This window comes from Corylus avellana, chromosome ca2 (genome assembly GCF_901000735.1).
Source record: "Corylus avellana chromosome ca2, CavTom2PMs-1.0".
NCBI classification, from domain to species: Eukaryota; Viridiplantae; Streptophyta; class Magnoliopsida; order Fagales; family Betulaceae; genus Corylus; species Corylus avellana.
In genome coordinates this window covers 2879574-2907288 of record NC_081542.1, presented here as the reverse complement: position 1 = coordinate 2907288, position 27715 = coordinate 2879574, and the positions used below count along the sequence as shown (strand labels likewise).

The following is a 27715-nucleotide window of genomic DNA, read 5'->3' as shown; positions in this document are numbered from 1 at the left end:
TATATATATATATATATATATTCATTCAAACATATTAATATTTAAATTAATTAAGAAAATGTTTCGACAACGTCATGGCTGAGACCTGGCCAAGTCCCATGAGTTTCAATCAAGTTCAAATAAGGTTCCATTCAGGTTCTTAGATAATATCTTATAGGTGATACCTATATATATATATATATATATTCATTCAACATATTAATATTTAAATTAAGAAAAAATACCGGACAACGCCATGGTCAGACTTTGGCCAAGTCCCATGAGCCTTCAATCAATATATATATATATATATATATATATATATATATATATATATATATGTATGAGACTTGGCCAAGTCCCATGAGTTTCAATCAAGTTCAAATAAGGCTCCATTCAGGTTCTTAGATAATATCTTATAGGTGATACCTATGCTTTTAACGCCACATATGCTACCAAAAAAAAAAAAAAAAATGATAACCCCAATTAAAAAGAAAAAAATGATTTAGCACTCTTTTGTGCATTACGTTGAAGAAGAGTTATTTTTTTCATTTATTTGATATAGATTAATGTGGTTTTTTTTTTAATAAAAAAAAATAAAATTGATTGATGTAGTATTTTGAATAGCTTTTCATTTTAATCCCTAAAAAAAAGTTAATTAAAATATGTCATATTAGTTGCTCTTAGGTAATATCTCAATCTTTCTTTCTTTTTTTCTTTTTTTTTTTTTTTTCAATATACATGGTTTTTATTCTTGCAAGCATAATTTCTCTTTTGGTTTAGCTTTAGGCTAAAATTTTGATGTCCCTAAAGGCTTCTCTAATGAACTAAAATTCATATAAAATAATAATAATAATAATAGTGAACTAAAACTATGCTCTAGTAATTAAAATGAAATTTCCCCGATTCTAATCAAGGTTAATGAAGTCTTTTTCATTTTTGATATCCTTGGGGCTTCTTTAATTCATTTCGGTAGGCACTTCAAAAAATTAAAAAATAAAATCATTTTCGTAGGAATAGTTCATTGCTTTGATGTTACTTTTCAAAATTACCAACCTCCCACATTTTGATCTTATCATTTCTTATAGAGCAGAGAAAAAGTTCGGTGTTTGACTCGTAAAGAAAATGAGCGATAATGGAAATTTTTGATATACTAATAAATTGAAAGTTTTTTAACTTTAAAGAATTGATTTCAAAAGCGATAAAAATTCAAAAAGATTAAGTGAGGTTTTTTTTAGGTATATATATTGTGTAATTTAAATTATATTTTAATAGTTTTAAGAAAGAAAAAAAATCTCTTAAAACTATTATATAGTGAACAACACGATTGTTGTAACCCAGTGGATGACGAATTGAGATCCCCTCTAATTGAGGAGAAATTAGAGATTCTTCAATTGTTAATCGTGACATTTTATTTTAAATTTAATGATCTATAAAATGTCAGATATTTTTATATATAGTTGAGATATTAAATGTTGATTTTTATTTTATTGAGATTTAAATAATTTTATAGATTATTAAATTTAAAATAAAAGCCATAATTAACAATTATAAAATCTCTAATTTCTCTCCTACGTACTAGAAGGAATCCGTATGCTCGGGTGACCCACAAATTTAACAAAACCCGATCGACCAATGAAGAGTTCCAAGTTCCAACAGAAAAGCACTTGTTTAGCACCACAAACAATCACGATTAATATAAAATATTGGACGGTTTGTAAAGGCGAAAAGTAAAGATATCCAGAAGCAGCAGAAACCATCCGTCAATAAAATTGGAACCAAACTGTGACGTCAGTGCTGAGCCAGAATCAAAGGCCCTAAGAAATAGTCTAACTCTCGTTAGCTCAGCGAATACGTCAGCTATAACCTTAATGGTAGGTAAATCACTCTCTATAAAATGAACTCACACCCTTGACCTCTACACACAGTCATTTTACACATACTTTCTCCTTTCCATTGGACCTAGCTAGGGTTTTTTTAACTATTCCAATTGTTAAAAGAGAGCAAGCAATGGCGAAATCACCAGAGCAAGAGCACCCCAAGAAGGCATTTGGATGGGCTGCCAGGGATTCTTCCGGTGTCCTCTCCCCCATCAAATTCTCAAGAAGGTCCTCTTTCTCTCGTTCTCTCCCTATATTATCCATTATTAATCTTGTCTCATTCCTTTTTGTTTCAATCTAAAAATTTATTTCATTAAAAATAGAGAGGGTTGGAGGGGAACCTACTCCGAATTTCTTTGTTTGATTGGTTTTCGTTTCATCTAAAATTCTGGTTCTTGAAAAATAAAATGGGTTGGATTAATGGAAAAATGGTGGTGATTTTCTTTTTCTCCTACTTTCTAAGCGCAAATCAAAATAAGATTGGATTCAAAATGTTATTAATTAGATTATATATTTGTAAATCACATCGATTCTAAGAATGTTTATAACAGCATCAACATTATAAGGATATTATGAAAATATTTTTTCTACTTAATTAAAACTGATTCTTATAAATAATTTGTTGATTATGAAATTAGAGACTGTCGGGTTCATTTTATTTGAAAGTGATCAAATTAGAGATGAGTTAATTAGGCCTTAAATAATGCACCCATTTCATCGAGTATTGACAATGATCCATGCTTTGTTCTGAAAAATGGCAGGACAACCGGAGACAAGGACGTAACATTCAAAGTTCTTTATTGCGGGATATGCCACTCCGACCTTCACATGCTCAAGAATGAATGGGGCACCTCCTTTTACCCCCTTATCCCTGGGTATATATGTTTCTACTCTTGTGTTTATTTTGGAGAATTAGCCTCTGATTTTATCCATCTATATTTGTTTATATCAATTTTTTTTTTTTGAGTATTTTGCATTTGAATTGTTTACCAATGGCTTTATTTTTAAAACAAGAAAACAAAAGATTAATAATAATAATAATAATAATAATAATGACCACATGAGGCAAATATATTGCATAGAGTAATGCATGCTACATAGTTACCCCATAAATCTTTCATAAATATCCTACAAAGCTAATGTTAAAATGCCTGCTCATATCAATTAAAGAAAATCTTATTATTATTATTATTTACAAAATGCTGCCTTTGACGAAGTGGTTTGTGATGAAAGGTACTGATCATTTATGTGGCTCTTAAAGGTCCAAGCTTCAGCGTTCGTTCAACAACCAACTGGGTGATTTATAAGAGTCACACAAATGGATCTTTGAGAGCCATACGTACACTGCACCTTTTGTCTTCAGCTCACGGCTCCACGAATTCAATTTTCTCTAGCCTATTGCTTTCTAAGGGATGATAGGGACCCAATTTTTTTGCCTAACAAAAGTCTAATTTTTGCCTTATTTTTTTTTAAAAAAAAAACAAAAAAAAAATGAAAAAAAAAAATGTTTGAAGCAATTCTATCTATTTTTTGTCTTTCTTTTATTTGGTATTTTTTTCATAATAATATCTTTTTTTTTTTAATAAAATGTCATTATTACGAAGAAAAATACTATTTTTCATTTTAAAAAAAATTACTAAATAAAAGAAAGGCCAAAAATAGATAGAATTACTTCATACATTTTTTTAATTTTTTTTTTTTTTAAAAAAAGGTAAAAGGTAGATTTTTGTTGGACAAAAAAGTTGGGCCTTTAACATTTCTCTTGCTTTTTAGGAGAAACTAATTAGGCTTACGTGGTCCCGAACCAGATTTTTGTTTTGTATATATAATATTATAATTGATGTAATTGACTAAATTAATAAATAATAGTCAGAAAAGTGTTGACTTTCTTTAATCAACACTCAACAGCGGATGATTGAACCCGTAGTATTATTGTATCATTTCAACATGGACTTTCTAGTATTTTTTATTGTAACATATTTAAATCATGGCAACTAAATTGAATAATATTGTAGGCACGAGGTTGTGGGGGTAGTGACGGAAGTTGGTAGCAAGGTACAGAAATTCAAAGTTGGAGACAATGTTGGCGTAGGCTGCATGGTTGGAGCATGTCGCTCTTGCGGTGACTGTTCCAACAACCTTGAAAATTACTGCCCAAAAATGATCCTCACCTATGGTGGCAAGTACCATGATGGGACCACCACATACGGCGGCTACTCCGACATCATGGTTGCAGATGAGCACTTTGTGGTCCGTATTCCGGACAGCCTACCGCTTGATGCCAGTGCTCCCCTCCTTTGTGCTGGGATTACTGTGTATAGCCCCTTGAAATATTATGGATTTGACAAACCCGGCATGCAAGTGGGCGTGGTTGGCCTCGGTGGGCTAGGCCATGTGGCTGTGAAGTTTGCTAAAGCTATGGGGGTTAAGGTGACAGTAATCAGTACCTCACCTAAGAAGGAGAAGGAAGCTTTGGAACATCTTGGTGCCCACTCGTTTTTGGTCAGCACCGACCAAGATCAAATGCAGGTATTAAAAAATTGTTAAATTTAATCATTTAATTTATATTTTAACAATAATGACAAAGTATATATCATATGAGTTACCAATTATGTGTATTGTAGGCTGCCATGGGCACATTGGATGGTATCATTGATACGGTCTCGGCAAATCATCCTCTCCTGCCTCTATTGGGCTTATTGAAGTCACATGGAAAGCTTGTCATGGTTGGTGCACCAGAGAAGCCACTAGAACTACCAGTCTTTCCTTTGCTAATGGGTAAGCATATAACAATTTTGGCATTGACCTGCATTCTGTCTTTTTTTCACTCCTCTAGCTTCATTGTTATTGGGCGGCAACTTCTTATTGCTATTGTCTGCGAATTTCTTCTGAGAGACTCTGTATTAATGAATATCTTGGAATCAACATGCAGGAAGGAAGTTGGTAGGTGGCAGTTGCATTGGAGGCATGAAGGAGACACAAGAAATGGTTGATTTTGCAGCCAAACACAAGATAACAGCTGATATTGAGGTTATTCCGATTGATTATGCGAACGCTGCCATGGAGCGTCTCTCGAAAGCAGATGTGAGATACCGTTTTGTCATTGACATTGGGAACACATTGAAGCCGAGCTCTTGAATTCTGCTGCTTGTGGGCGTATGAGGATATGCATTTTGTCTTGTTTGTTTGTTATTTGAATTGTTCTAAAAAGATGTAAAAGGTTGCAGTTTGGGATTAATAAAAAAAAAAAAAAAAAAAAAATTGAAGGATCCATTGTTTTGGGATCTTTAACATTTAGTGAGATATTGTGTACCATGTGAAGCAAAAGTTGTGCATCAAAAGCCCTTAAACATACAGAAAGCCTCTAACTCAGAAAAAAAAAAATGCACAACCTAAAGTCTAATCTAAACCCTTATTATTATTATTATTATATTCCTTACATAAACAGAGTAAGAAATTCTGATGTCGCACCAGAGGAAAAACAGAGTTTTCACAACTCAAAAGTTTAATTCTGAATATAACTCTTATTGATACTTTCATAGAAGCGAGTAGGTGGGTTTCTATAAGCTGTCTACACTTATTCAAGATTGACACTAGACAATTTCACACAACTAGACAATTACTCGCCGATCGATCCAAGATTTTAGGGAGGGGCAGTTTTCAAAAGAATCGGAAAAATGATTTCCTTCGTCAAACTTACAATCAGGAACTGTCGTCCAGCAAGACTTAAGAGCTCGCTAGCTCACCTATATATATATAAAGCACACACCCTTGTTAGGAAATTAATCCATCCTATTTCCCAAGAGATCTCTATTTTCTTCTCTTACTCTACAACACCCTTTTTCTTCTTCTCTCTTGTTCAACCGTTTTTGTTGCTTGTCTCACAAATTAAAACAAAGCTGACATATTCCTTCTCCTACTTGGAGAAGTAAACCAGCCAATTGGAGAATTAAACAGTACGCCCACATGCTTTAATAAAGTCACACAACAACAACCCCAGCTTGTGGCGGCCTAGACATCACCCACACGATCATTATTCATTTTCATTTTTTGTTGCTCTTTCAATTGTTTCTTCACAGTAGCTTGCTTTCAACGTGCGACAAAAGATAGAAATGGCGAAATCACCAGAGCAAGAGCACCCCAAAAAGGCCTTTGGATGGGCTGCCAGGGATTCTTCCGGGGTCCTCTCCCCCTTCAAATTCTCAAGAAGGTCCACTCTTGTCTCATTCTTTTTTTGTTTCAATCCAAAATTTTATCATGCTTTTCGAAATTCCCCTTTGATGTTATGAATTCTTGGTTTGTGTTAAAATAAACGGCATGTCTGCAGAACAACCGGAGACAAGGACGTAACATTCAGAGTTCTTTATTGTGGGATATGCCACACCGACCTTCACATGATCAAGAATGATTGGGGCACCTCCACCTACCCCCTTATCCCAGGGTATGTTTTCCCCGAGGTCTCTGTAACTGCCTTCGTAAACAAGTTTTAAATTTATCATTAAGAAAAGTTAGGTGTTTTCTTAGTCCTAAATAAATGTTATTTTCTAAAAATCAGGTAAGAGAAATAATTTCTTTTTTTGTTAATTAATAAAATAATATCCACTTAGAATAAGCAGAACACGAAGAAACTACCTAAGATTCCCCTTTATCAATTACTTGATGTTATAATAATCATAAGCAATAATGGATAAAGCATGTCAGTATTTCTCTAGAATCTAGTAAGAGACAGAGTCGTGTAGCATTAAGCTGCAATTGTTTTATTGCATACGTTTCTATAGGTTAAGTGTTGTTGTTGTAGGCTGTTAATCAATCTCAATAGGATGAACGAGTCCAAAATATTGCATCATTTCACAGATGTTATAGCCAATTCAATTAAGTCTCAACAATGATCAAGTTTGTTCTGTTCTTTTGCTTTGTTTTTTGTCTTGTATTAATGTTTGTTCTATCTGTTATGTTGTATTTTTGTGGGTTTTAATCTCCTATAATTACTCTAGTTTGATCTTTTTATGAAAAAATTTTCATCAACTGGAAATCATTACTCCCTTTCAAGGGATTCAGATGTAAATTCAGTATCTTTTCTTCAACAGCCTCCTTTCGGTAGGTGTTGTTGTTCAAAGTTGGTCAACTCTTTGGCTTGCTTCAAACACAACTTTAATTGTGTCATTTCTTGGTCTGTTGGGCAGGCAATTTTTTGGTCCATTTCCTATTTGTTTGTATTTTTGTATTGTATTGTTGTTCTGAGTTTGTTGTTAGGGAACCAAACATTTTTTGGTTTTTTTATTCCTTGTACCCTCTATCCTTATTTGCTTAGAAAAAAAAAATGTTCAAGTTACCAGCCGGTCCAGAACTACCTCCTGTCTCTGATTTCATATTTGGATATATAATGCAGGCATGAGTTTGTTGGTGTTGTGACAGAAGTGGGGAGCAAGGTACAGAAATTCAAAGTTGGAGACAATGTTGGCGTAGGCTATGCGGTTGGAGCATGTAACTCTTGCGATGACTGTTCCAACAACCTTGAAAATTATTGCCCAAAAATGATCGCCACCTCTGGCGGCAAGTACCACGATGAAACCACCACATACGGCGGCTACTCCGACATCATGGTTGCGGACGAGCACTTTGTGGTCCGTATTCCAGACAACCTACCGCTTGATGCCGGTGCTCCCCTCCTTTGCGCTGGGATTACTGTGTACAGCCCCTTAAAATATTATGGACTTGACAAACCCGGCATGCAAGTGGGCGTGGTTGGCCTTGGTGGGCTAGGCCATGTGGCTGTGAAGTTTGCTAAAGCTATGGGGGTTAGGGTGACAGTGATCAGTACCTCACCCAAGAAAGAGAAGGAAGCTTTGGAACATCTTGGTGCCCACTCGTTTTTGGTTAGCACTGACCAAGATCAGATGCAGGTATTGAAAAATTGATAAATGAATTTAATCGTTAATTTATATATCAGAGTTACCAATTATGTATATTATATCTAAGTTTCTGATTTTATCAACTGTACGTATATACGTAGGCTGCCCTGGGCACATTAGATGGTATCATTGATACGGTCTCGGCAGAGCATCCTCTCCTGCCTCTAATTAGCCTGTTGAAGTCACATGGAAAGCTTGTCATGGTTGGTGCACCAGAGAAGCCACCAGAGCTACCAGTCTTTCCTTTGATAATGGGTAAGCATATATATATACACACACGGCATTTAACAATTTTGGCATTGAAATGAATGCTGTCTTTTTCACACTTCTCTAGCTTCGTTGTTATTGGGTGGTAGCTTCTTATGGCTGTTGCCTGTGCATTTGCAATGGGAGACTATATTAATTATGAATATCATGGAATCACATGCAGGAAGGAAGATGGTAGGTGGTAGTTGCATTGGAGGCATGAAGGAGACACAAGAAATGGTTGATTTTGCAGCCAAACACAAGATAACAGCTGACATTGAGGTTATTCCGATTGATTACGTGAACACTGCCATGGAGCGCCTCTCGAAAGCAGATGTGAGATACCGATTTGTCATCGACATTGGGAACACATTGAAGTCGAGCTTCTGATTTTCTGCTGCCGTTGGTGCGTACGATGATATGCATTTTGTCTTGTTTGTCTGTTATCTGAATAATTTATTCAAAGATGTAAGAGGTTGCAATTTGGGATTAATAATAAAAAATGAAGGATACGTTGTTTTGGGATCTATATTGTGTACCTTTGTGATCTTGTCCCTTAATTTTTTTTAAGGGTTCTTAGAATTTTTAGTTTGCGACATAGATTTCTAAAATGTAATGACTATTTTATAGGCGATTTGTATGAAATAACTATTCCTTGTTGCGGGTGGCCACGGCTTCCCCCATTGCCAGGGACAGAGCCAGCTTTGAATTTGGAGGAACCAAGGCTAAAAAATTTTTGAAAATGGACCAATTGACAAAAAATACCTCAAATTTTTTTTTTTTTAACCATAATTTCTTTTTTTTTTTTTGCCTTAGATTTTTTTTTTCTTATAATTTGGGGGGGTGGGGGACCAAGTTCACTGCTGCTCTCCCTCTAAATCCGTCTCTGCAACCATTGCCATCAAGAGTAGCAATAAGCCTAAAACCACTCCCAAAAGGCATCGGGGGTGACTGTGACCATCCCCAATGCTAATCAGAGGCGGCCAGGCCACTCCCAAATCCCTTGGGAGTGGTCGCACCACCCTTAGAACACCTCGGATTCCAACCCAATGAACTCTGGTCAACCACCTACTCATTGAAAATCAAAGGTTTTTAGTTTTTTATTTTTTATTTTTTATTTTTTAAAAAAATAACATAGATAAAAATGAGTTTTTTTTTTTTTTTTAAAGAAAAAAAAATGGTTCCCCTCCAACTAAAACATATTTATTATCACGAAACTAATATAAATTATTATTTCATTCTACCTTCCTCTATTTTAAGTAATAATTATTCATTTTCTTAACATAATGAGTATTCCACGTGCCAAATGAGGTTCTTTTCGTAAAAACCTTTATATAAAAATTGTCTTTTTCTGTTTGCCCTCCATTCTCCTTAGTAAATACTTTGACCCCTTCAAGTAAATCTCATTCCTGAAAACAATATATAGTTTCACCATACTATTATACTATATATACCCCCTTTAACCCTTCCTCATTCGATTAGAATATATATATTCATCATGGCACAGTCACACTACAGTTCCTACCAATATTACAATGCTTGCTACAGTTACACTACAATGTCTGCCGACACTATAATATTTACTTTTTCTGTTAAATTTTCTAATGTAATTTTATTTAACCGCTGGACTCTGTCTATAAAAGGACAAGTCTCCTTCATTGTAAGGCAGAAGCTTACAACCTAAACACCTGAAATCCCTCTGCAACCATCCTGCTGCTTTCTACTTGTAATCATTTCTGCTTTTGTGTAACCTCACTACTTCCAGTTTACGTTTGAATTTGTAAGTACCCTTGTTAATCAAATCTTTCGATATCTTTTAATTATCTATTTGTCTTATTTCTCTCTTACCCTTTTATGCGCTCCAATTTCGCGCCTACTCTGAAAAATCTTGCATCATGTTTATTTTAATTGCATATACCTCCTACATGAATGGTTCTACTGCTTTATTTTCAATTATTTATTTTGATACATCTCCCCCTCCATGGTATCTCTCCCTCCTTGGTATCTCTTTTAATCATAGGCTCTTCTCCAAGAACTCACAATACATACCCTTAGCTAAAACTAACCCTTCACCATACCCTAAGACGCCAAACCCAGGCTTAAGATGGGACTTATAGGTCAACCGAAGTTACCTAACGGGATGGTTGGTTTATAACTAAGAGAAAGAGATATGAGGTAAAGAAAGTAGAAGATGGTAGCTAATGGAAACATGGATGGTTATATATATATATATATATATTACCAAAAAGTTATGATGATTACGTGCTGGTTGGCAAACCCAAGCTCTTCTCGTTCTATTTTTTTAAAAAAAATAAATAAATAAATAAAAGAAATTACTCCATACCCTTTTAGTTTTGACCCAGTGATAAATAAGAACTTAAGTTTCAATTTTAACAATTAAGAATTTGAGTACAAATAGGACTGTCGGTCAATTTATCCGTTCAATTTTTAATGGTAGAAGTGTCGAGGGCATTTTATCGACGCAATACTAATGAAATCAGATTTACTTGTATCAAAAAGCCATGGCACGATATCTTGTAATGCCCAATAAATTAAAAACAAAATACAAGAAATGAAAAGCTGAAAATAAAATTATTAAAAAAAAACAACAACAACAACCACCCCCACTCTCACAGGCGAGGGATAGGGGTGTAGGGGTGGATCTGCACTCCATCCTTTCTCCCACCCTGAACCCCCACAGTAGGGGCAGATCTTAAGGGGGAGGGGTGGCTCCACCACCTCACACCCCCACAGCGGCTCCGCTGATCACATGTACATATCAGGGGCAGCGTAAATTTACTTCAATGGCACTAATGACTCTCAGTTTCCTAATTCAAAAGTGGTATGAAGCAGTCTTCTACACTTTGGCAGCAAAGATATGTAAAACGCATAATGCCCAATTCAGATGATAGTACTGCTAAGGTCAGTTGAAGATCAGAAACCTGAAGGACTTTGGCAGCACAGACCAGCAATTTTTCTGGCAATGGCTGAGCATTCTCGAAGTACCTTAAACAAGATGAATTGCATACCGGCTATAGGGAGCAGTGAGATTAAGTTCGGAACTAGAAATCAAGGGTCCCAGACTTTGAAGTTCCAGAACAAGTGGCAGACGTGCCATACGAACTCCCACTTGAACTGTCGATTGGGGCTTGATTTAGACATTCTAAAACTAAAAATCTCCGCTTTTGCAACTTTATTGAGAATGTTGTCGCCTCAAGAATCACAGGAACCTGACAACAGGTTTATACCAACAAGGTAAAGTAAAAAACAAGCTACAAAAAATAACAACCAGAACAGGAAAATGACCAGATTTTCTCAGGAAAAGAAATTTCCCATTGAGACAGTTGTTTTATGAACAATTAGGAAAGAAACAATTAGTGAATAACAACGAAAAAAGTTCAAGAACGTAAGCAACAATGATGGCTAAATATGACATATTTAGTTGCCCGATGGGATGAAACAAACAAAGACAAAGCCAATGATAAGTTAAATTATAGAATACAACAAACAAGGCAATACAATAGGGCTAACTTTTTTTTTTATAAAAAAAAAAAAAAGAAGAAAAAAGTTCTATAGGGCTAAACATTGATTGAGAAAATCACACACTATAAGACAAGCTCAATGAACAAGTGCATAGGAAAGCAGGTCTTTGTGACTATATGCATGAGTGAGACCCATACAAAAAGCAGCAGCCAACTGCCACCCAATAGAGCAATAGGCAGATGCGTGGGTGTATTTGCACGTTCAACTTGCACACATGTGCATGCTTTCATGTAAACATACAAAGATCGGGAAGAAGCATGGCTTAGTGTTACCTGGGTATTAATACGTGCTACTTTGTGTACATTCAGAAGACCAACCATCTCCTGGTAACCAGTGAGGAGTTTTGCCAATTCCTTGTCCTCGTCTGAAACAAGAACCTTCTTCAAAATTATCTTTCACATCTAACTAAAAATTACTGTGTAAAATCATTTGTGAAAGCTGGCACTAAACCTGGGATTGCTCTCACAGACAGCAAGGTATCCGCCATGTGCTGCCATCTTCTAGAGAACGATGGTGAAAGAAGGGAAGGTGGAAATGTCACAACAGCAACTGCATTTGAAGACCGGATCATGCTTCTCAGAGATCTAATAAAGGAAAGCATATCCCATTCCTGCAATGGTGACATGTTAACAGAAGAAATAATACTAATACAGGTTGGTAGCATTAAAATGCCAGATCAAAATGTGTTGAAGAAAACAGACTCGAAAAAGGACCAAGATTGTCAAGGATATGACAAAATGCATTTATCAGGTTCAGCTATGAAGTATAGAAAATTTCTCTGAGTATAAATAAATCGTAGCAATCCAGCAGAAATGTGAAGCAAATGAAACAGGACGTACTCTTAAAGCAAAGATTTACTGTAAATAGGATCTTAAAACAAAATGCAACTAGACTAACCATGTTAGAATATTCGCATTGTGGGGAACAAAATGACTGGATGGCAATACGACCAGCAGGGGAAATGTTGCCATCATTTCTGGGAATGCCATGCAAAGAAGGTAAGAATCATATCTCAGAATTGAAAAATTCAAAAGACAACACAGATAAGTATGAACCACTACAAAATGCCATCAAGTGGTGGATTATTTTTATGACAAGCCATGTATTCTTGTACAAAAAACAGAATTTGAGACCACTAAGAAGAAATAGATTGGAAGCATTAATATATACATTAAATAGCTCAAAGATAGATATATGCATCAAGTGACTAACAAAACGACACAAGAGAAACAGAAGCCAAATTTGGCAGAAAGCTCAAATGAGTTTTCATGTCATAGGATCTATAAACATAGTTGACAGAGCAACTGTTCATATACAACCTCATGTATAATTTCAAGAATGTCGCACAGCACACAGTAGACAAGGTTTATAACACTAAAACAAAATCTGTCTCAGAATCTACAAAGACATCTGTGTCAATGAAGTCAAATGCCAAATCATTTCAGCGTCTACATCCTACAGCCATTACCACATCTGCATTCTTTCACATAGAAGTTCTGTTTTCCTATATTGATATTTTATTGCTAATTTCAATTCCTAACCATCCCCATGAAAAAAACTCCCCTTCCCCCTGCTGGTGCCCAGCCTTGCCTGTGAAGAAAAACGTTAAAATGGCAAAAGAAGCTATCTTGAAAGCCAAAATGGTTTTAAAAAATTTCACAAACCAAATTTGACTACTTACCTAAGTAGATATGTGATAATCAAAGAATATGAAAATACCTTGGAAATTGAGTCAAAAATGTGGCACAACGATTGCGGAGAGCAGTAAGATCTTGAGTTTCTTGAATGCTGACACAATCTATATGCTGACTACTTAGAAAGTGCCTTTCTAGGGGTTTCCGCAAGTCAAAGTCATTGCAGTACTCATACTTACCATCTGCATGACTATAACATAATGAGCTCTTTCCATGATTGCACACTAACAAACTTGCAAATTTGTAGCATGTCTTAAGTGACAACATGAAGTATTCATCACATAAAATAAACCAAAAATAAATGTAAATTGCATAATTAATAGACTGTTTCACTTCTTTTTTCTGAGCAATGGACTGTTTCACTTGTGATATCCTTATAGCCACCCTTGAAAGAGTGCGTAATAGCTCACTAATAGAGACTATTGCACTGAAGATGAATGGGGCCACTAGGGAAAAGATTAGTTTTTTCATGGGTACATTACAGTATTTATGTTTGTGACTATATATGACAAACTAAGATTGTGAAAACTAAAACTTCTGCTGGGGAGATAGAAAAATTTCCTAGATCAGGACAGTTTACATATAAGCAGCATTGGCATAACTTGAAGTATAAATAAAAAAGGACAGAGTTGTTCTAGACAAGCTTACCTCTAATGCTATCAAAACTCTGCTGATGTTCATCAAAGTATTTCTTATATTGCCAAGCAATCCTCAAACCCTTTTCCTGCAATTTGCACAAATACACTCTTTGAATTATTGATGTTCACCCAAATCAGAAATCAGATAAATAAACAATGGAAAGAAATAGAAGAAGTGGGTCACCTGTTCAGGATCACGAATGCGAGATTTATCATCTTTGGCTGACCCTGGACTAGGCAAAGTGCCCAGAAATCCTTTCGGGTCTTTGGATGGACTGGCATACAGAAGGGGTTGCTTGTGAACAAGTCCTTGAGACATAAAATTCCTCAACAAAAGCATGTGATGAGGCGCTTCTGCATCTTCCATCACCATGACTAGGCTTCCCAAAGGAAACCCACCGCCTAAAATCTCTACAAATCAAAGAAGATTAATAAAAAAACTTCCACGAATGCAGACTACACAAGTAATTGCAAAAACAACAATGATTTCATTGCTTTTACACGATTCAGTCCGTAAGTAATTCCAAGAAAGTAGTAGCAAATGTAGAGAATTACTATCAAGGTCTGGTATCCCAGAAGAGATAAAGATCGTGCCATTGGGACCATACTTGAGCCCCGGGTTAGTAGATGAGGGTACGGCTGCGAGGTTGCGAGAGAAGCTGCTCGTCCGAGACTTGGTCGTTGCCATGACTACGTTAACACGCTCTACTGCATTTTGAATATGCATAAACAAAATAGAATCAAACCAATAGCAATGCTCATAAGAAAAACAAACTGATAGCTATCGTGTTCATAACACTACTCATTACCACATTACCTTTATTGGGTGCCCTTATAACATAGAATGAATTCAATGAACCCCATAAATTTTATTTTTCTTCTTTCTTTCCCTTTGAATGGTCCCAATCACAATTCAAAGAACCCCATAAATTAAATACTATGATTTCAATTTTAACTGTTTGCAGATTTGATTCTACGGAAAAACTACAACAAGGAATACCATAACAGCCATACACGCTTTTCTTCGAACAAATGGTGTGCAGTATTATCAGTTTAACTATGAAACATAATTCAGGAAAAACTAGCTGCGGAGTGAGAACAAGTAAGACCTAGTACACAACACTATGCTCTAGTCGGCTACTGAGACGGAGAAGAAGAAGAAAAAAAGGTAGCTGACCGAAGCGCCGTCGGGCACACGTGCGATTCAAAAATCTGTCTTTCTATTCCTTTTCTTTTCTCGTCTGTTTCCGGGCCGAGAATAACTTCTGTACGGTCTTTGCACAACTAATACCTTTGTGCCCTCCAATGAGAAAATGACAAATCAACGTGGATCAATTCAGAAAAATAAGCAAATACACTGGATTTCACCTCTTCAATAACTCATCTGCGTTAAAAATATATAGTACAAGGCATTGATGATTCAAATCCCTTCAATAGACATGCAAACATATTCTGCAATTACCCCTTTTCTAGAACATCAATTTCCAAAATGTTTTTGAAGAGAGACAGAGAGCTCAACCTCTTGCTGCTGCGGAGGAGAGAGGGAGAACTTACCGACGGTAGCTTGAAGAACTGGCGGTGATTCTCAGATTCCCGACGTGGGCCTCGTGGAGTGGCTTGACCGGCGTCGTCTGTCCTCGCCAACGGCGTGCTGGAGGGCGGCAGCGTGTTGGCCTGTTGGGCAGACGAAGAGAAAGAGAACCCGTTCGTAATTTTTTTTTTTCTTTTTTTTCAGAAATCCTTCAAGGAGTTATAGGATTAAATACAAATTTTATCGATTTTATATCTAATCATAAGTTTGTAAAAGTTTTTCAATTTGTTTATAAACTTAATATTTTTTTAATGTGTAAAATCCCACTTTACTGCAACTAATAAACAACTGACACGTAGCCAAAAAAAATTTACATAGAATACTCAGAATAGACATGAAATTTTGGAAATACACAGGATTGTAAAACCCATTGAAAATTTTTTGTCCAATGGGTCTGGCCAGACTTTTGATCCACCGTCGGCGACTTCTCCCCTGCAGGAGGATTTCCCGGCGCATTTCCGCCACTTTCTTTTCCACTGTTTTTAACAGAGCTAAGCTTCACTTTTTTTTTTTTTTTTTTAAACGCATATGAGTTATTGAAAAGGTGCAATACAGTGTGTTTGTTTATTTTTCTTAAGCTGTTTGACGTTGATATTTTTTTTATTTTTTTATATGTCCACAAGAAAAAGGAAATGAGTATTCAAATGAGCGACCTCTACTTTATAGAGTGTGATCCACATTATCTCTTAAGGAGGATTTGTTTGTTTTTTAAAATAATGATAGAACTATTTTTTTTTATTATTTAAAGTTGATGTAATTTTTAAAATAATTATTGAATTAAAATTTAAGAATAATTTATTTAAAATTTAATAATAATTTTAAAAATAATGTCAATTTTTAAGAGAATAAAAAAAACAAAAAAAAATATGGTGTCTTGTATTTTACTCAAACAACTGAACCCGGAGTCACAAAGAGACAAGAACCAAAATGCCGATATATATGATTCTGAATATCATACGGAAAGATTTTTGCAACTCATCCCGTCAATCAAGGTGTCGTGGAATGCGACGTCATGTGGTTCCCACACGAATGTCCCCACTTTGAAAAGTATAACAGTGCCCCACCACTCACCATTCTTACCTGTATTTCCACGATCACTTGTCAAAAGCCCTTTTCTTTTTTTCTTTTTTTCTTTTTTATTTATTTATTTTTTATTATATTCGACTTGTCAAAAGCCGTTATTAGTATATATGAGCCACAGAGAACAGCGAAGATCAACATAAACTCTATAACTCACCACCCTGAACTCCATGGCAGAGCCGAAGAAGCTTCACATAGCCATGTTCCCATGGCTAGCCTTTGGTCACTTAATTCCATTTTTAGAGCTCGGCAAACTCATAGCCCGAAAGGGTCATCATATTTCATTCATATCAACCCCAAGAAACATTGAACGCCTCCCGAAAATCCCACCAGATTTAGCACCTTCGATTACTTTCGTGAAGCTGCCCTTACCCCACGTAGAGAACTTGCCAGAAAACGCAGAAGCCACCATGGACGTACCACACCACATAGTCCCATACCTTAAGAAAGCCCACGATGGTCTCCAACAACCTTTGTCTCATTTTTTAGAAACTTCGGCTCCTGATTGGATGATTCACGACTTTGCCCCTCACTGGTTACCACCAATCGCTACAAAGCTAGGCATCTCCAGGGCATTCTTCAGTATTTTCAGCGCATCATCGTTGTGTTTCTTTAGACCTTGTCCAAGGTCGCACGATCCAAGTACAAGGACGGAGCCCGAGCATTTCACTGTCCCTCCCAAGTGGGTCCCGTTTCCAACCAAAATAGCGTATCGGTTGTTTGAGGCGAAGAAAATATTTGACAACCATAAAGATAACAATGCTTCTGGTGTTTCAGATCTGTTTCGTGTCGAGATGGTGCTCCCAGGCATCGAGGCCTGGGCTGTTAAAACCTGCGTGGAGGTGGAAGGTGAGTGGTTGAAGCTCCTTGGAGAGCTTTATGATGATATACCTGTAATTCCAGTGGGCTTATTGCCACCCTCGGCGCAAGAAAGCGGAGACAACAACAAAGACAGCACGTGGGATACCATTGGTGAGTGGTTAGAGAAGCAAGAGAAAGGATCAGTGGTTTATATAGCACTCGGAAGTGAAACTCAACCAACTCAACAAGACTTCACAGAGTTGGCTCTTGGTGTTGAGCAATCGGGGTTGCCCTTCTTTTGGGCTCTAAGAAAGAGAAGCAGCTCCGTCGGTGGGGATTCAGTTGAGCTACCGGAAGGATTCGTGGAGCGAACCCAAGGTCATGGGATTGTTTGGACGGATTGGGCGCCTCAGCTGAGGATATTAGCTCACGAATCGGTTGGGGGTTTCTTGACTCACTGTGGTTGGAGTTCGGTGACAGAGGCATTACAATTTGGACGCGCACTCATTATGCTACCCTTCTTGACCGACACAGGATTGATAGCAAGGTTTTTGGAAGACAAGGAGGCAGGAGTTGAGGTGCCCAGAAATGAAGAAGACGGCTCGTTTACAAGGGAGTCGGTGGCCGAAACGTTGAGGTTGGTGGTAAACGATGTGGAGGGAAAGATTTATCGAGACAACGCCAAGGAAATGGCCACCATATTCGGAGACATGGACCTCCAGTCCACATACATGGACAAATTTGTTGAGTTTCTTGAGAACCACAGGCATGTCAACAAGGGTACGTTGAGTTAATCTTTTGTAAAAACTGTGAAAAAAATAAAATAAAAGCGAAAAGACTAAGCAAAATGTCCTCGCCAAAATGTATGTAAAAACTAATCGGCAGTAATTTATTAGCATGAATTTGCCTCGTTTCCTATACCTAAATAATGTTTTTTTTTTTCCTCTCAATAATTGACAAATTACTGCTGTTTTTTATTTTAATACAGATGTCTCCAAGTGGTAGCTATCCACATTAATGTTTTTTATTTTCAATAATTTATTAGCATGAAAGGAAGTGTTGTAATTAATATAGAGTAGTGATTTATATAACACTGGCGTGGATATTGTTCATGCATGCCAGTGTTATATATATATATATATATATATATATTTTAATTAAATAACACTGGCATGCATACTGTTCATGCACGCCAGTGTTATATAAATCACGCACTACTCATTAATATATATGTTTACAAAGGTTTCACTTAAAAAGACTCAATTTGAGACAAGATCTTCTCAATTTCATTTGAACTGGATACTATTTGGACGAGTATTTTTATTTTTTCATTTTTTGAAGGAACAAAAATACCCATCCAATATAAATTTTTTTAATAATTAGTCAATGCCAATTCATTAAACCTTCAAATTAAATAGTACATAGCAGTCATCATATGCATGTGCAAACCTATATATTGAAGTTTTGAACTATTTCCGTAACCCTAATTAAAGAAAGACTTAAATTAGCAAATATTTATAAATTATGGCAAGCTGTAGTTAAAATTAAGGATGGGTAAATTACAAGTTTTGTTGGTATATGGTTAGGAAATAGTATATAAAGGATACCAAAAATCAGTGAAATCACTCATATATATTTTACTCAGCGAGACGCTGACATCCACTTATGTTAAATAATGTGGAATATGATTGATTATACGATGATATGATATTTGCTCACCAACCAACCGTCCACTTTTGACAAAATAATTATAGGTATCCAACATAAACATTATAGTACACAAAATAACGCATGTCGGTCCCACGCCATATATATATATATATATATTTCACACATGTATCCAGCACAGATTCGCTCCAAGCCTCCAACTAATCCCCATGCGCCGGCATGGCCCACATGCTCCATCCAGATGCCTCTCCACCGCCGCAGCTGCTGTCTTGGGATTTTTTGTGGCGTTTGTGTTTGTGTTTTTTGGTGACTTTTTCTGTACTATCTGTTGTGTTGCTTGGGTTTTGCGGGATATAGTTTCCCTGTGTTTTTGTGGCTTGATTTTGTAAAGAAGGCATGTGCCTCCGATTTTAGTTCTTCCCCTACAACAACGACTTCTAATTTGTATTTTGACAGTGGCTTTTCCACTTCTCCTGCCTTCCGGTAGTTGTTAATGTTATTTCCGTACGAGAGCTCAGATAATAGGTTTAATGGACCTTTTGAGGTTCCTTCACCTTTAAAATTGTATAAGAACCTTTTGAAGTTTGTGACCCTATATGAAGCAATTTTGCCTCACTAATGGCTTTAAGCGGCCCTTCAAAAAGAATAGTGTCATTTGTTTAGCTAATTTTATACTTTTTAAAATTGTACTTCTGCACTGTTATTTTGGTTTAGAGTATGTTATTGGAAGCTCACCACTTTTTTAGTATTTTGATTAATTATAACATTTTCTTAATTTGATTAAAAAAAAAAAAGTTACTAAATACTAACCCCACACCTTTCACGGTCCAAAGTGGCAAGTACACCGGAACTTTAAGCCCAATATCAGTGACACATTTCTCAGCCCACGTAGAATCCACGCCCCACAGCCTGAAACAATTCCGGCGATCGATGCTTCAATTATACAATCTAGGGGTTTTGAATTTGACCGAAACGGCGGACGATTAACGAAGTCCTGTTTGTGTAATGTGTACATGAATGGGGACCAAATAATAACCCTCTCAAATTATTATTTTAATGAATTTTTTCTTTAAATTATCAATTGCGACAATTTTTTCTCTAAACTACCAAAATAATGACAATGTACCCCCCAATAGTAACTAAATGACAAAATTACTCCTATAACATTTTTAATCATACGAAAGTACTCCTAAAAATTTGAAAGAGCATTAAATATATTTAAAATTAAAAATTAAATATATTTAACATAAAATAAAAAATAAAAAATAAAAACAGGTCGAACCACCCCATGGGTGGCAGGGGGCAGCAAATCTACCCCCTAGCCTTATGTTACTGGGGTGGCCAGCCACCCCTTACAGCCACCCCCAAGAGTCTTATGGGGTAGCCTGATCAGCCACCCCAGTAACATGAGGCTCGAACTGCCCCCTGCTAGTCTGCCACCCATGGGGTGGTTCTTTTTTCAATTTTTTATTTTTAATATATTTAATTCTTTTTTATTTTTCATAAATTGAAATAAATAATTAAATATTTTTTAATATTTTTGTTTTTATTTTAGTAAGGCTAATTTCATCAATTTATGAGTCTTGAGTGTACATTGTTATTGTATTGGTAGTTTGGGGAGAAATTGTCGCAATTGGTAGTTTAGAAATGAGATTGTCATTAGAGTGGTAGTTTGAGAGGGGTTAAGAGGACTTTACCCTAATAATAATAATAATAATAAATCTGTTTAACTAAAATGAAATGTATAAGATTTTTATTATTATTATTTTTTTTTTATAGATAGAAATGTATAAGATTTAAGTCAAGTGAAGGTGAGTTTAACAAATAAAAGTAGCTTTCAGTATGATTAATAAGGAACATTCTCCCCTTCTACATTTTGGATAGGAAAATGATTTATTTCTTTCTCTTATCATTCCCCCGTCCTTTCACTTTTCAAAATAATAATTCAATCTGTAGGGTCTATATATATATATATATATATATATATATATATATATGCGGAACTCACATAAACTCCTTAAATCTAATGATGATTTTAAAAAATAAAGAGAACAATTTGAATTAGGTCGTGATGTAAACTTAATGTTCTATGCCCTCCAATAAGAAACAAATACCTCAACTCGAAACACTAAAAAATAATATAACCCTTTACACCATATAATTTTATCATACATATACTAAAAATATCATCTCAAACTTTAGATTGCGACAATGTCCTCCAATACTACTAAAAATGGTCAATATCCCATAACGACAAAAATACATTAATAAAAATAAAAAAAAAATTCTAAAAATGAACTAAAAAAAAAAAAAAAAAAATCATCGCAGCTTGTGGTAAAGCACTCTAGATGTGTGTCAAAACTTTGGGAGGATTCAAACATCAGAAAATGCTCACGAAATGTAAGTAGTGGCTAAGTGATTCTCTTCGTCGCTATAGTTTTATATAAGAGCATCTCAAGAAGAATAGGCAAATCTTTTATAATAGTCATATTTAACTATTATTAGCATTTTTTTCTCTCTAGCATAATGGTAATTTTATAGTTTTTTCTTCTAGTATGAATATATAGTAAATAGGTTGTTAGCCTATTTAATATTCACACTATAAACTTTGTTTATTATTATTTTTCTCTCAATTTCTTTCTTTTATTCTCTTTCCTACTCTTTGTTTCACACCCTCTCCCACATAAAATAATATTTAAAGAAAATAAAGAGTAACTAAAATAGATAATCTATTAGAGTGTATATAAAAAAATGAGTAACTAAATTAAAAATTTATACTTTTTTAATAGTTATTTTGCCAAATTCTACCGATCGAAAATGCTCTACCCTGCTTTGGTTCATGCGGTTGAAGATATGCAGGTGTTTGACTTCAGCTTGCATAGCATGGCAGCACAATATATTGACTTCATGCGGTTGAAGATATATTCAGATTATTTTAGGATGCATGCCTCATCGTCATCGGTGCAGGTAAAGGCGGTATCCAGTGAAAATGTAATTATTTTATTTTATTAAAAAAATTAGAATTATTTTTGTCTTTTTTCTGGCTTCTGGAGACATTGATAATTTTCAACAATTTTGAAAAACATTGTCAAGATGTAAAATTTTAGAATAATTAATATTGTCAGCGGTTTCTGAATAATCGTCAACTTTTCCCCAGTTTTCTTCATAGCAATGAGTAAAATTTGTGAGACCAAGGAAAAAAATTCAAGAAACAACTCAGGCCACAAAACCAGGGGAGCAAAGCAACAAAACAACCAAACCCAGAGTCAAAAAGAGACAAGAACGGAAATGCCCACAAGAAATGTCCTGTAAGGCTGTAACCGGCCGCCAGATTTTGAATATCATAACTATTCTCGTTCAATTTTTAAATCAATTATGAATTTGTAATCCTCATATTAGAATCTAATGGTTAATTTTTTATTTTTTATTTTTTGAAAAAATTCATATATCTCTCCTCAAATTTTTAATTGAGACAATATTTATTTCAAACTATTAAAAAATTGACGATTAAAAATTTTGAGAGATAATCTACGTTTTAAAACCAAATCGCAATTTTGGAGTGTTTAGAATTGCGATTTTAAAAACGCAAATTTAAAAATCGTGAAAAAATTCTGTGTGATTTTAACATGTTTTATCAACTGTCTGTACTATTTTAAAAAGTGACAATTTCAAAAATATAATTTTTAAAATCGTACTTATTGAACGAATTCTAAGAAAAATATGTGAAATTTTTTAAAAAAGGGAAAGAAAAAAAAAAAAAAAAAAAAAGAGAGAAATAGGAGAAAGAGTTTTTGCAACTCCCGTCATTGAAGGGTTCGTGGGATGTGATGTCATGGGAATGTTCACTTTACGTATAATATCACAGCGCCCACCACTGACCATTCTTTATATATATTTCCACGGTTGCTTGTGCAAAGGCCGTAAGCCAGTGTCCAAGCTTTTCGTGTCCAAGCTCTATATCTTTACCCATATATATATGAGCCTCATAGAAGAGAAGATCATCATAAACTCTAAGAGCCACCACCATGAACTCTATGTCTGAGCCTCAGACGCTACACATAGCCATGTTCCCATGGCTGGCCTTCGGTCACATGATCCCGTTTTTAGAGCTCGCCAAGCTCATAGCCAAAAAAGGTCACCGTATTTCATTCATATCAACCCCAAGAAACATTGAACGCCTCCCAAAAATCCCACCAGATTTAGCACTTTCGATTACCTTCGTGAAGCTTCCCTTACCCACGTAGAGAACCTGCCAGAAAATGCAGAAGCCACCATGGACGTACCATACCACATAATCCCCTACCTTAAGAAAGCCCACGATGGCCTCCAACAACCTTTGTCTCGTTTTTTAGAAACCTCAGCTCCCGATTGGATTATTCACGACTTTACCCCTTACTGGCTACCTCCAATCGCTACAAAGCTAGGCATCTCCCGGACATTCTTCAGTATTTTCAACGCATCAACATGGTGTTTCCTTAAGCCACCAGGGTCGAGGACGGACGCGCAAGATGCAAGTACAAGGACGGAGCCCGAGCATTTCACTGTCCCTCCCAGGTGGGTCCCTTTTCCAACCAAAATAGCGTATCGGTTGTTTGAGGCGAAGAAAATCTTTGACAACATTGAAGACAATGCTTCCGGTGTTTCAGACTGGTTTCGTGCCCAGATGGCGATCTCAGGCACCGAGGCATTGGTTGTTAAAACCAGCACGGAGGTGGAAGGTGAGTGGTTGAAGCTCCTTGCAGAGCTTTATGATGTACCTGTAATTCCGGTGGGCTTATTGCTACCCTCGACGCCGCAAGAAAGCGGAGACCACAACAAAGATAGCACATGGGGTACGATTGGTAAGTGGTTAGACAAGCAGGAGAAAGGATCAGTGGTTTATATAGCACTCGGGAGTGAAATTCAACCTAGTCAACAGGATTTCACAGAGCTGGCTCTTGGACTTGAGCAATCGGGGTTGCCTTTCTTTTGGGCTCAAAGAAAGCGGATTGAGCTACCGGAAGGATTCGAGGAGCGAACGAGAGGTCGTGGGGTTGTTTGGACGGGTTGGGTGCCTCAGTTAAGGCTATTGGCTCACCAGTCGGTTGGGGGTTTCTTGACTCACTGTGGTTGGGGTTCAGTGACGGAGGCATTTCAATTTGGACGCGCACTTATTCTTTTGCCCTTCTTGTCGGACCAAGGATTGAATGCTCGGTTTTTGGAAGAGATGCAGGCAGGAGTTGAGGTTCCCAGAAATGAGTACGACGGGTCGTTTAGCAGGGACTCGGTGGCCCAAACGCTGAGGTTGGTGATGAAGGATGAGGAGGGGAAGATTTATCGCGACAAAGCTAAGGAAATGACCACCATAATCGGAGACAAGGACCTCCAGTCCAATTACATAGACAAATTTGTTGAGTTTCTTGGGAGCCACAGGCATGTGATCACCAATGACACCAAGGGTACTTGAGCTAATCTTTTCTACAAACTATGAAAGATAAGCGAAAAGATTAAGCAAAATGTCCTCGACTCCTTAATTGACAAAAGCTATATATGTAATTTAAGTTAGCATGAATTTGCCTCTTTGCTTTTACATAAATGTTTTATTACAAAATGGTACTGTTTGACCTCAATAAATGCCTCCATGTGCTAGCAATCATAGTCAATGGTTGTACTTGTATATAGACTTTCATATGATCCTCAATATTTTCTTTAATTGAAGTGCTCAATTGCAATCTAGAAAATGGGGGCAACGGGACCCACATACTTCAAAATAGGCTGGTTACGTACTTAATACTGTTTCAGACAGGTTGGATTTGGAAGCATATATATATATATATATATATGTGTGTGTGGTGAATATAGTGTTTTTGTTTATCTACTATTAAAATGTATTACATTTATTATTATTATTATTATTATTATTATAAGATGTTTTGTATATATACAATTGCATGGACACTCGAAGTTGGCTTCTTCAACTTCAAGCCAAGACAATAAGCATCATCAATGACGTTTGTGTAAAGAGTTTAAGAAGCTCTGTTTTGGTTAACTTCAACCAAAACGGTAATTTCACCACACAAAAACACTATATTCAAAAATAATAATAATTATAAAAAACACTATATTTCATAAATACTATATTATAAGTAACGTACTCAACAAGGATTCAGAGAATCCATGCCAATTCTAATCGGTTGTGACTTGTGCGGTTTAGAACCAAGCGCCAACAGCATGCAGGATTGTCGCGTGGTGCATGTGGCCACCTCGGGTCACGTCTACACTCTCTCTCTCTCTCTCTCTCTATATATATATATATATATATATTAGTCTTTTAACTATTTACAATTAGTTCTTTGTGGTATCAAAATTAATTCAAAAGTTATTGAGGTATGTTAAAAAAATAATTTAGTCCTTACAATCAAATTTCATTCACTAATTTAACAGATTTCGTTAATGTGACACTAATTTAAATAGGACAAGTATCATAATTTTATTGGTTCTAACGTTTCACGCTATCAGAATCTGTTTAGGTAGTGAGCGAAAGTTGACTGTAAGGACTAAATTCTTTTTTTACACACCTAAAAGGGACCTTTTTTTTGGCATGCACATAAGGGACCTTTGAGTTCATTTTAATACCACAAGGAGTTAAATGCAAATCAGGTAAATCACATAGACTAATTTTACATTTTTCCTTATATAATTTGAATGACAAATTTCTTCCAACTAGTTATGAGAAAATTTTCTTTCGAGAAATACTAAAATCTAATAAAAATTCTACATTTTGCCCATAAAAGTTCACATGGCAAGATGTCACATCATTTTTTTTTTATGGAGGAAAAAAGACAAAACAAAAAGAAGATGATATGACATCTTGTCACATGGACTTTTATGGGCAAAATATAGAGTTTTTATTATATTCTAACATATTTCTTTTATTTAACCTAGTCTAATAAGTGCTAAGTGACATCTCTTACATATTTTTTTTAATATTTTAACAGTCATTTATTGTCATTCTATTAATTTAGGACTTCAAGCATTAATTTTTTAAAAACTAAAAAATATTGAATGATACTTGCCACTTATTAGAGTAGGTGGAATAAAATTTCCTCGAATGAAGTATTGTAATATATTTCTAAAGATTTCACTTGGAGACTCGGACTCCATTGGGTGATTATCTCTTTAATAATTTAGTCGATGTGGATTAATCATTGTATAAGTTTACAACTTTTTAACTTCCACCTCCAGAATAGTTCACAGTCATCCCATGTGCGCACATAATTAAATTATGCCAAGAGGTAATTAAAAGATGGGTAAATTACAACTTTCCTTATTGGTATATATGGTTAGGAAAAAGTACTGTTAAACACTCTATAAAAGGATATAAATCACTCATCTTTTACTTGGATGAGACACCGATTTGTGGCATTTTGAACTTCGGCATACCATTTGCTACTGAGGAACGTACGGTTGTCATTTGCATTTTTTAAAACATAATCCAACTTAGCATGCAAATCACTCAATCGAGCATCTACTCGATCGGCTATCTCTGATTCATGCTAATCTACGCACCTTCTCTTAGAAGACTTCTCGATCTCGTGTTCTTTTTTATGGAGTGTTTTTCTCATGCATTAATGTTTAGGGGAATATATACTTTCACTTTATTATAATAATATTTATCCTCTTTTGTGTTATCTTCAAATAATTAGGCTTTACTTCCTACTCTTTCTTTCATCTTTTCCCGACGCTAATGCAATAATTATCAAAAATAGAGGAACACTTTATCCAACAATATCACAAATTCAAATAAATAGATTTAATCTTTTCACCCTAATGAGTCAATGTCTAATCACTTGGAGACTGATGTCCTAAACCCATTATTCAAGTTGAAAAATCCACAACAAGAGCTGGGCCGAAAACATTGCTACTAAATTACTAATCCGACACCTTTCACGGTCCAAAATAAATGAAACTTTAAGCCCAATTAATATCATTTACACATTACTCAGCCCACGTTGAATCCACTCCTCCACAGCCTGAAACAATTCCGGCAATGCGTCAATCATTCAAGCTTGTAAAAAACAGCCCAAACCAAACCATGCATGCTGCTAAAGCCTTCTTCGCAACCAGAAGCAAACTCCCGCACAGTGGATGAACAAAGACGTTTGTTTGGAATTGTGTTTGAGAAATATAACTTTCAACTTACAAAGTGGTTTTTTGGCAAAAGCTTCATTTTTAAGATTTTATCAAAAGTGTGTTTTTGTCATTTTTTGAGTAAAAAAGTCAAAAAAAATTACTATTTTTGTAATGTTTTATCAAACAAGTAAACTTTTGCTTGCACAGCTTTTTAAGTACTAAAAGTACTTTTTAAATTCTCTAACGCAATTTCAAAAAAGCCTTAAGACATCTTATGTTACTATCCCTATATTTCATATGCCTTATGGGTTATGGGTTAAGTCTAATCTTATCATGTGTATATAAGTTTTTTGGCATTTTTTTTCTTGCAAAATGGTTTTTAAGAGGGAATTTTATCTAATATTAATTTGTATTATTTGGTATCAAAGCCAAACACTACTTCACAAATTCGAATCACAAAAGAAGTGACCTATATGAGCTGAATTAAAATATTGAAAGTGGAGCCGACGAAAGAAAAATAACTATCATCGGGTTAATGTCAATAGAATGGGCTGTCGTGAATGTCAAATAC

The 27715-nt window shown here is 35.6% G+C and overlaps 3 protein-coding genes and 1 pseudogene across 5 annotated transcripts; 3 read left to right on the top strand and 1 right to left on the bottom strand.

Moving 5' to 3' along the window:
- The first annotated feature begins 1877 nt into the window (after nucleotides 1-1877).
- On the top strand, nucleotides 1878-8544 carry LOC132168433 (uncharacterized). The gene is made up of 11 exons (XM_059579416.1): nucleotides 1878-2087; nucleotides 2621-2734; nucleotides 3875-4388; nucleotides 4484-4637; nucleotides 4792-4989; nucleotides 5402-5415; nucleotides 5942-6069; nucleotides 6187-6300; nucleotides 7249-7762; nucleotides 7873-8026; nucleotides 8202-8544. Exons 1-11 carry the CDS (start codon nucleotides 1990-1992, stop codon nucleotides 8405-8407), a joined length of 2208 nt encoding a protein of 735 aa, XP_059435399.1. The 5' UTR covers nucleotides 1878-1989; the 3' UTR covers nucleotides 8408-8544.
- Nucleotides 8545-10506: 1962 nt separating this feature from the next.
- On the bottom strand, nucleotides 10507-15627 carry LOC132171130 (elongator complex protein 4). 3 transcript variants are annotated; one of them, XM_059582365.1, is made up of 10 exons: nucleotides 15447-15627; nucleotides 15070-15276; nucleotides 14448-14600; nucleotides 14077-14303; nucleotides 13903-13978; nucleotides 13280-13436; nucleotides 12458-12536; nucleotides 12011-12170; nucleotides 11833-11924; nucleotides 10507-11247 (listed from the first exon to the last, which is right to left on the bottom strand). In XM_059582365.1, the coding sequence occupies exons 3-10, from the start codon at nucleotides 14578-14580 to the stop codon at nucleotides 11080-11082; spliced, it is 1092 nt and encodes a 363-aa protein (XP_059438348.1). In that variant the 5' UTR covers nucleotides 14581-14600; nucleotides 15070-15276; nucleotides 15447-15627; the 3' UTR covers nucleotides 10507-11079. The 3 variants fall into 3 exon arrangements, with proteins under 3 accessions (XP_059438348.1, XP_059438347.1, XP_059438349.1); XM_059582364.1 differs by lacking the exon at nucleotides 15070-15276; XM_059582366.1 differs by lacking the exon at nucleotides 15447-15627 and having other exon boundaries at nucleotides 15002-15082.
- Nucleotides 15628-16730: 1103 nt separating this feature from the next.
- LOC132172676 (putative UDP-rhamnose:rhamnosyltransferase 1) lies at nucleotides 16731-18161 on the top strand. The gene has a single exon (XM_059584218.1). The coding sequence runs from the start codon at nucleotides 16734-16736 to the stop codon at nucleotides 18156-18158; it is 1425 nt and encodes a 474-aa protein (XP_059440201.1). The 5' UTR covers nucleotides 16731-16733; the 3' UTR covers nucleotides 18159-18161.
- Nucleotides 18162-23040: 4879 nt separating this feature from the next.
- Nucleotides 23041-24641, top strand: LOC132172444 (putative UDP-rhamnose:rhamnosyltransferase 1; annotated as a pseudogene).
- The last annotated feature ends 3074 nt before the right edge of the window (nucleotides 24642-27715 follow it).

Coding starts and splice junctions, on each gene's coding strand:
- LOC132168433 (XM_059579416.1), top strand. CDS start 1,990: ATGGCGAAATCACCAGAGCAAGAGCACCCCAAGAAGGCATTTGGATGG. Junction 2,088..2,620: donor CCCATCAAATTCTCAAGAAG/GTCCTCTTTCTC, acceptor GAAAAATGGCAG/GACAACCGGAGACAAGGACG. Junction 6,301..7,248: donor ACCTACCCCCTTATCCCAGG/GTATGTTTTCCC, acceptor TATATAATGCAG/GCATGAGTTTGTTGGTGTTG.
- LOC132172676 (XM_059584218.1), top strand. CDS start 16,734: ATGGCAGAGCCGAAGAAGCTTCACATAGCCATGTTCCCATGGCTAGCC.
- LOC132171130 (XM_059582365.1), bottom strand. CDS start 14,580: ATGGCAACGACCAAGTCTCGGACGAGCAGCTTCTCTCGCAACCTCGCA. Junction 12,537..13,279: donor TTTTTGACTCAATTTCCAAG/GTATTTTCATAT, acceptor TGGCATTCCCAG/AAATGATGGCAACATTTCCC. Junction 11,925..12,010: donor GTCTGTGAGAGCAATCCCAG/GTTTAGTGCCAG, acceptor TTCTTGTTTCAG/ACGAGGACAAGGAATTGGCA.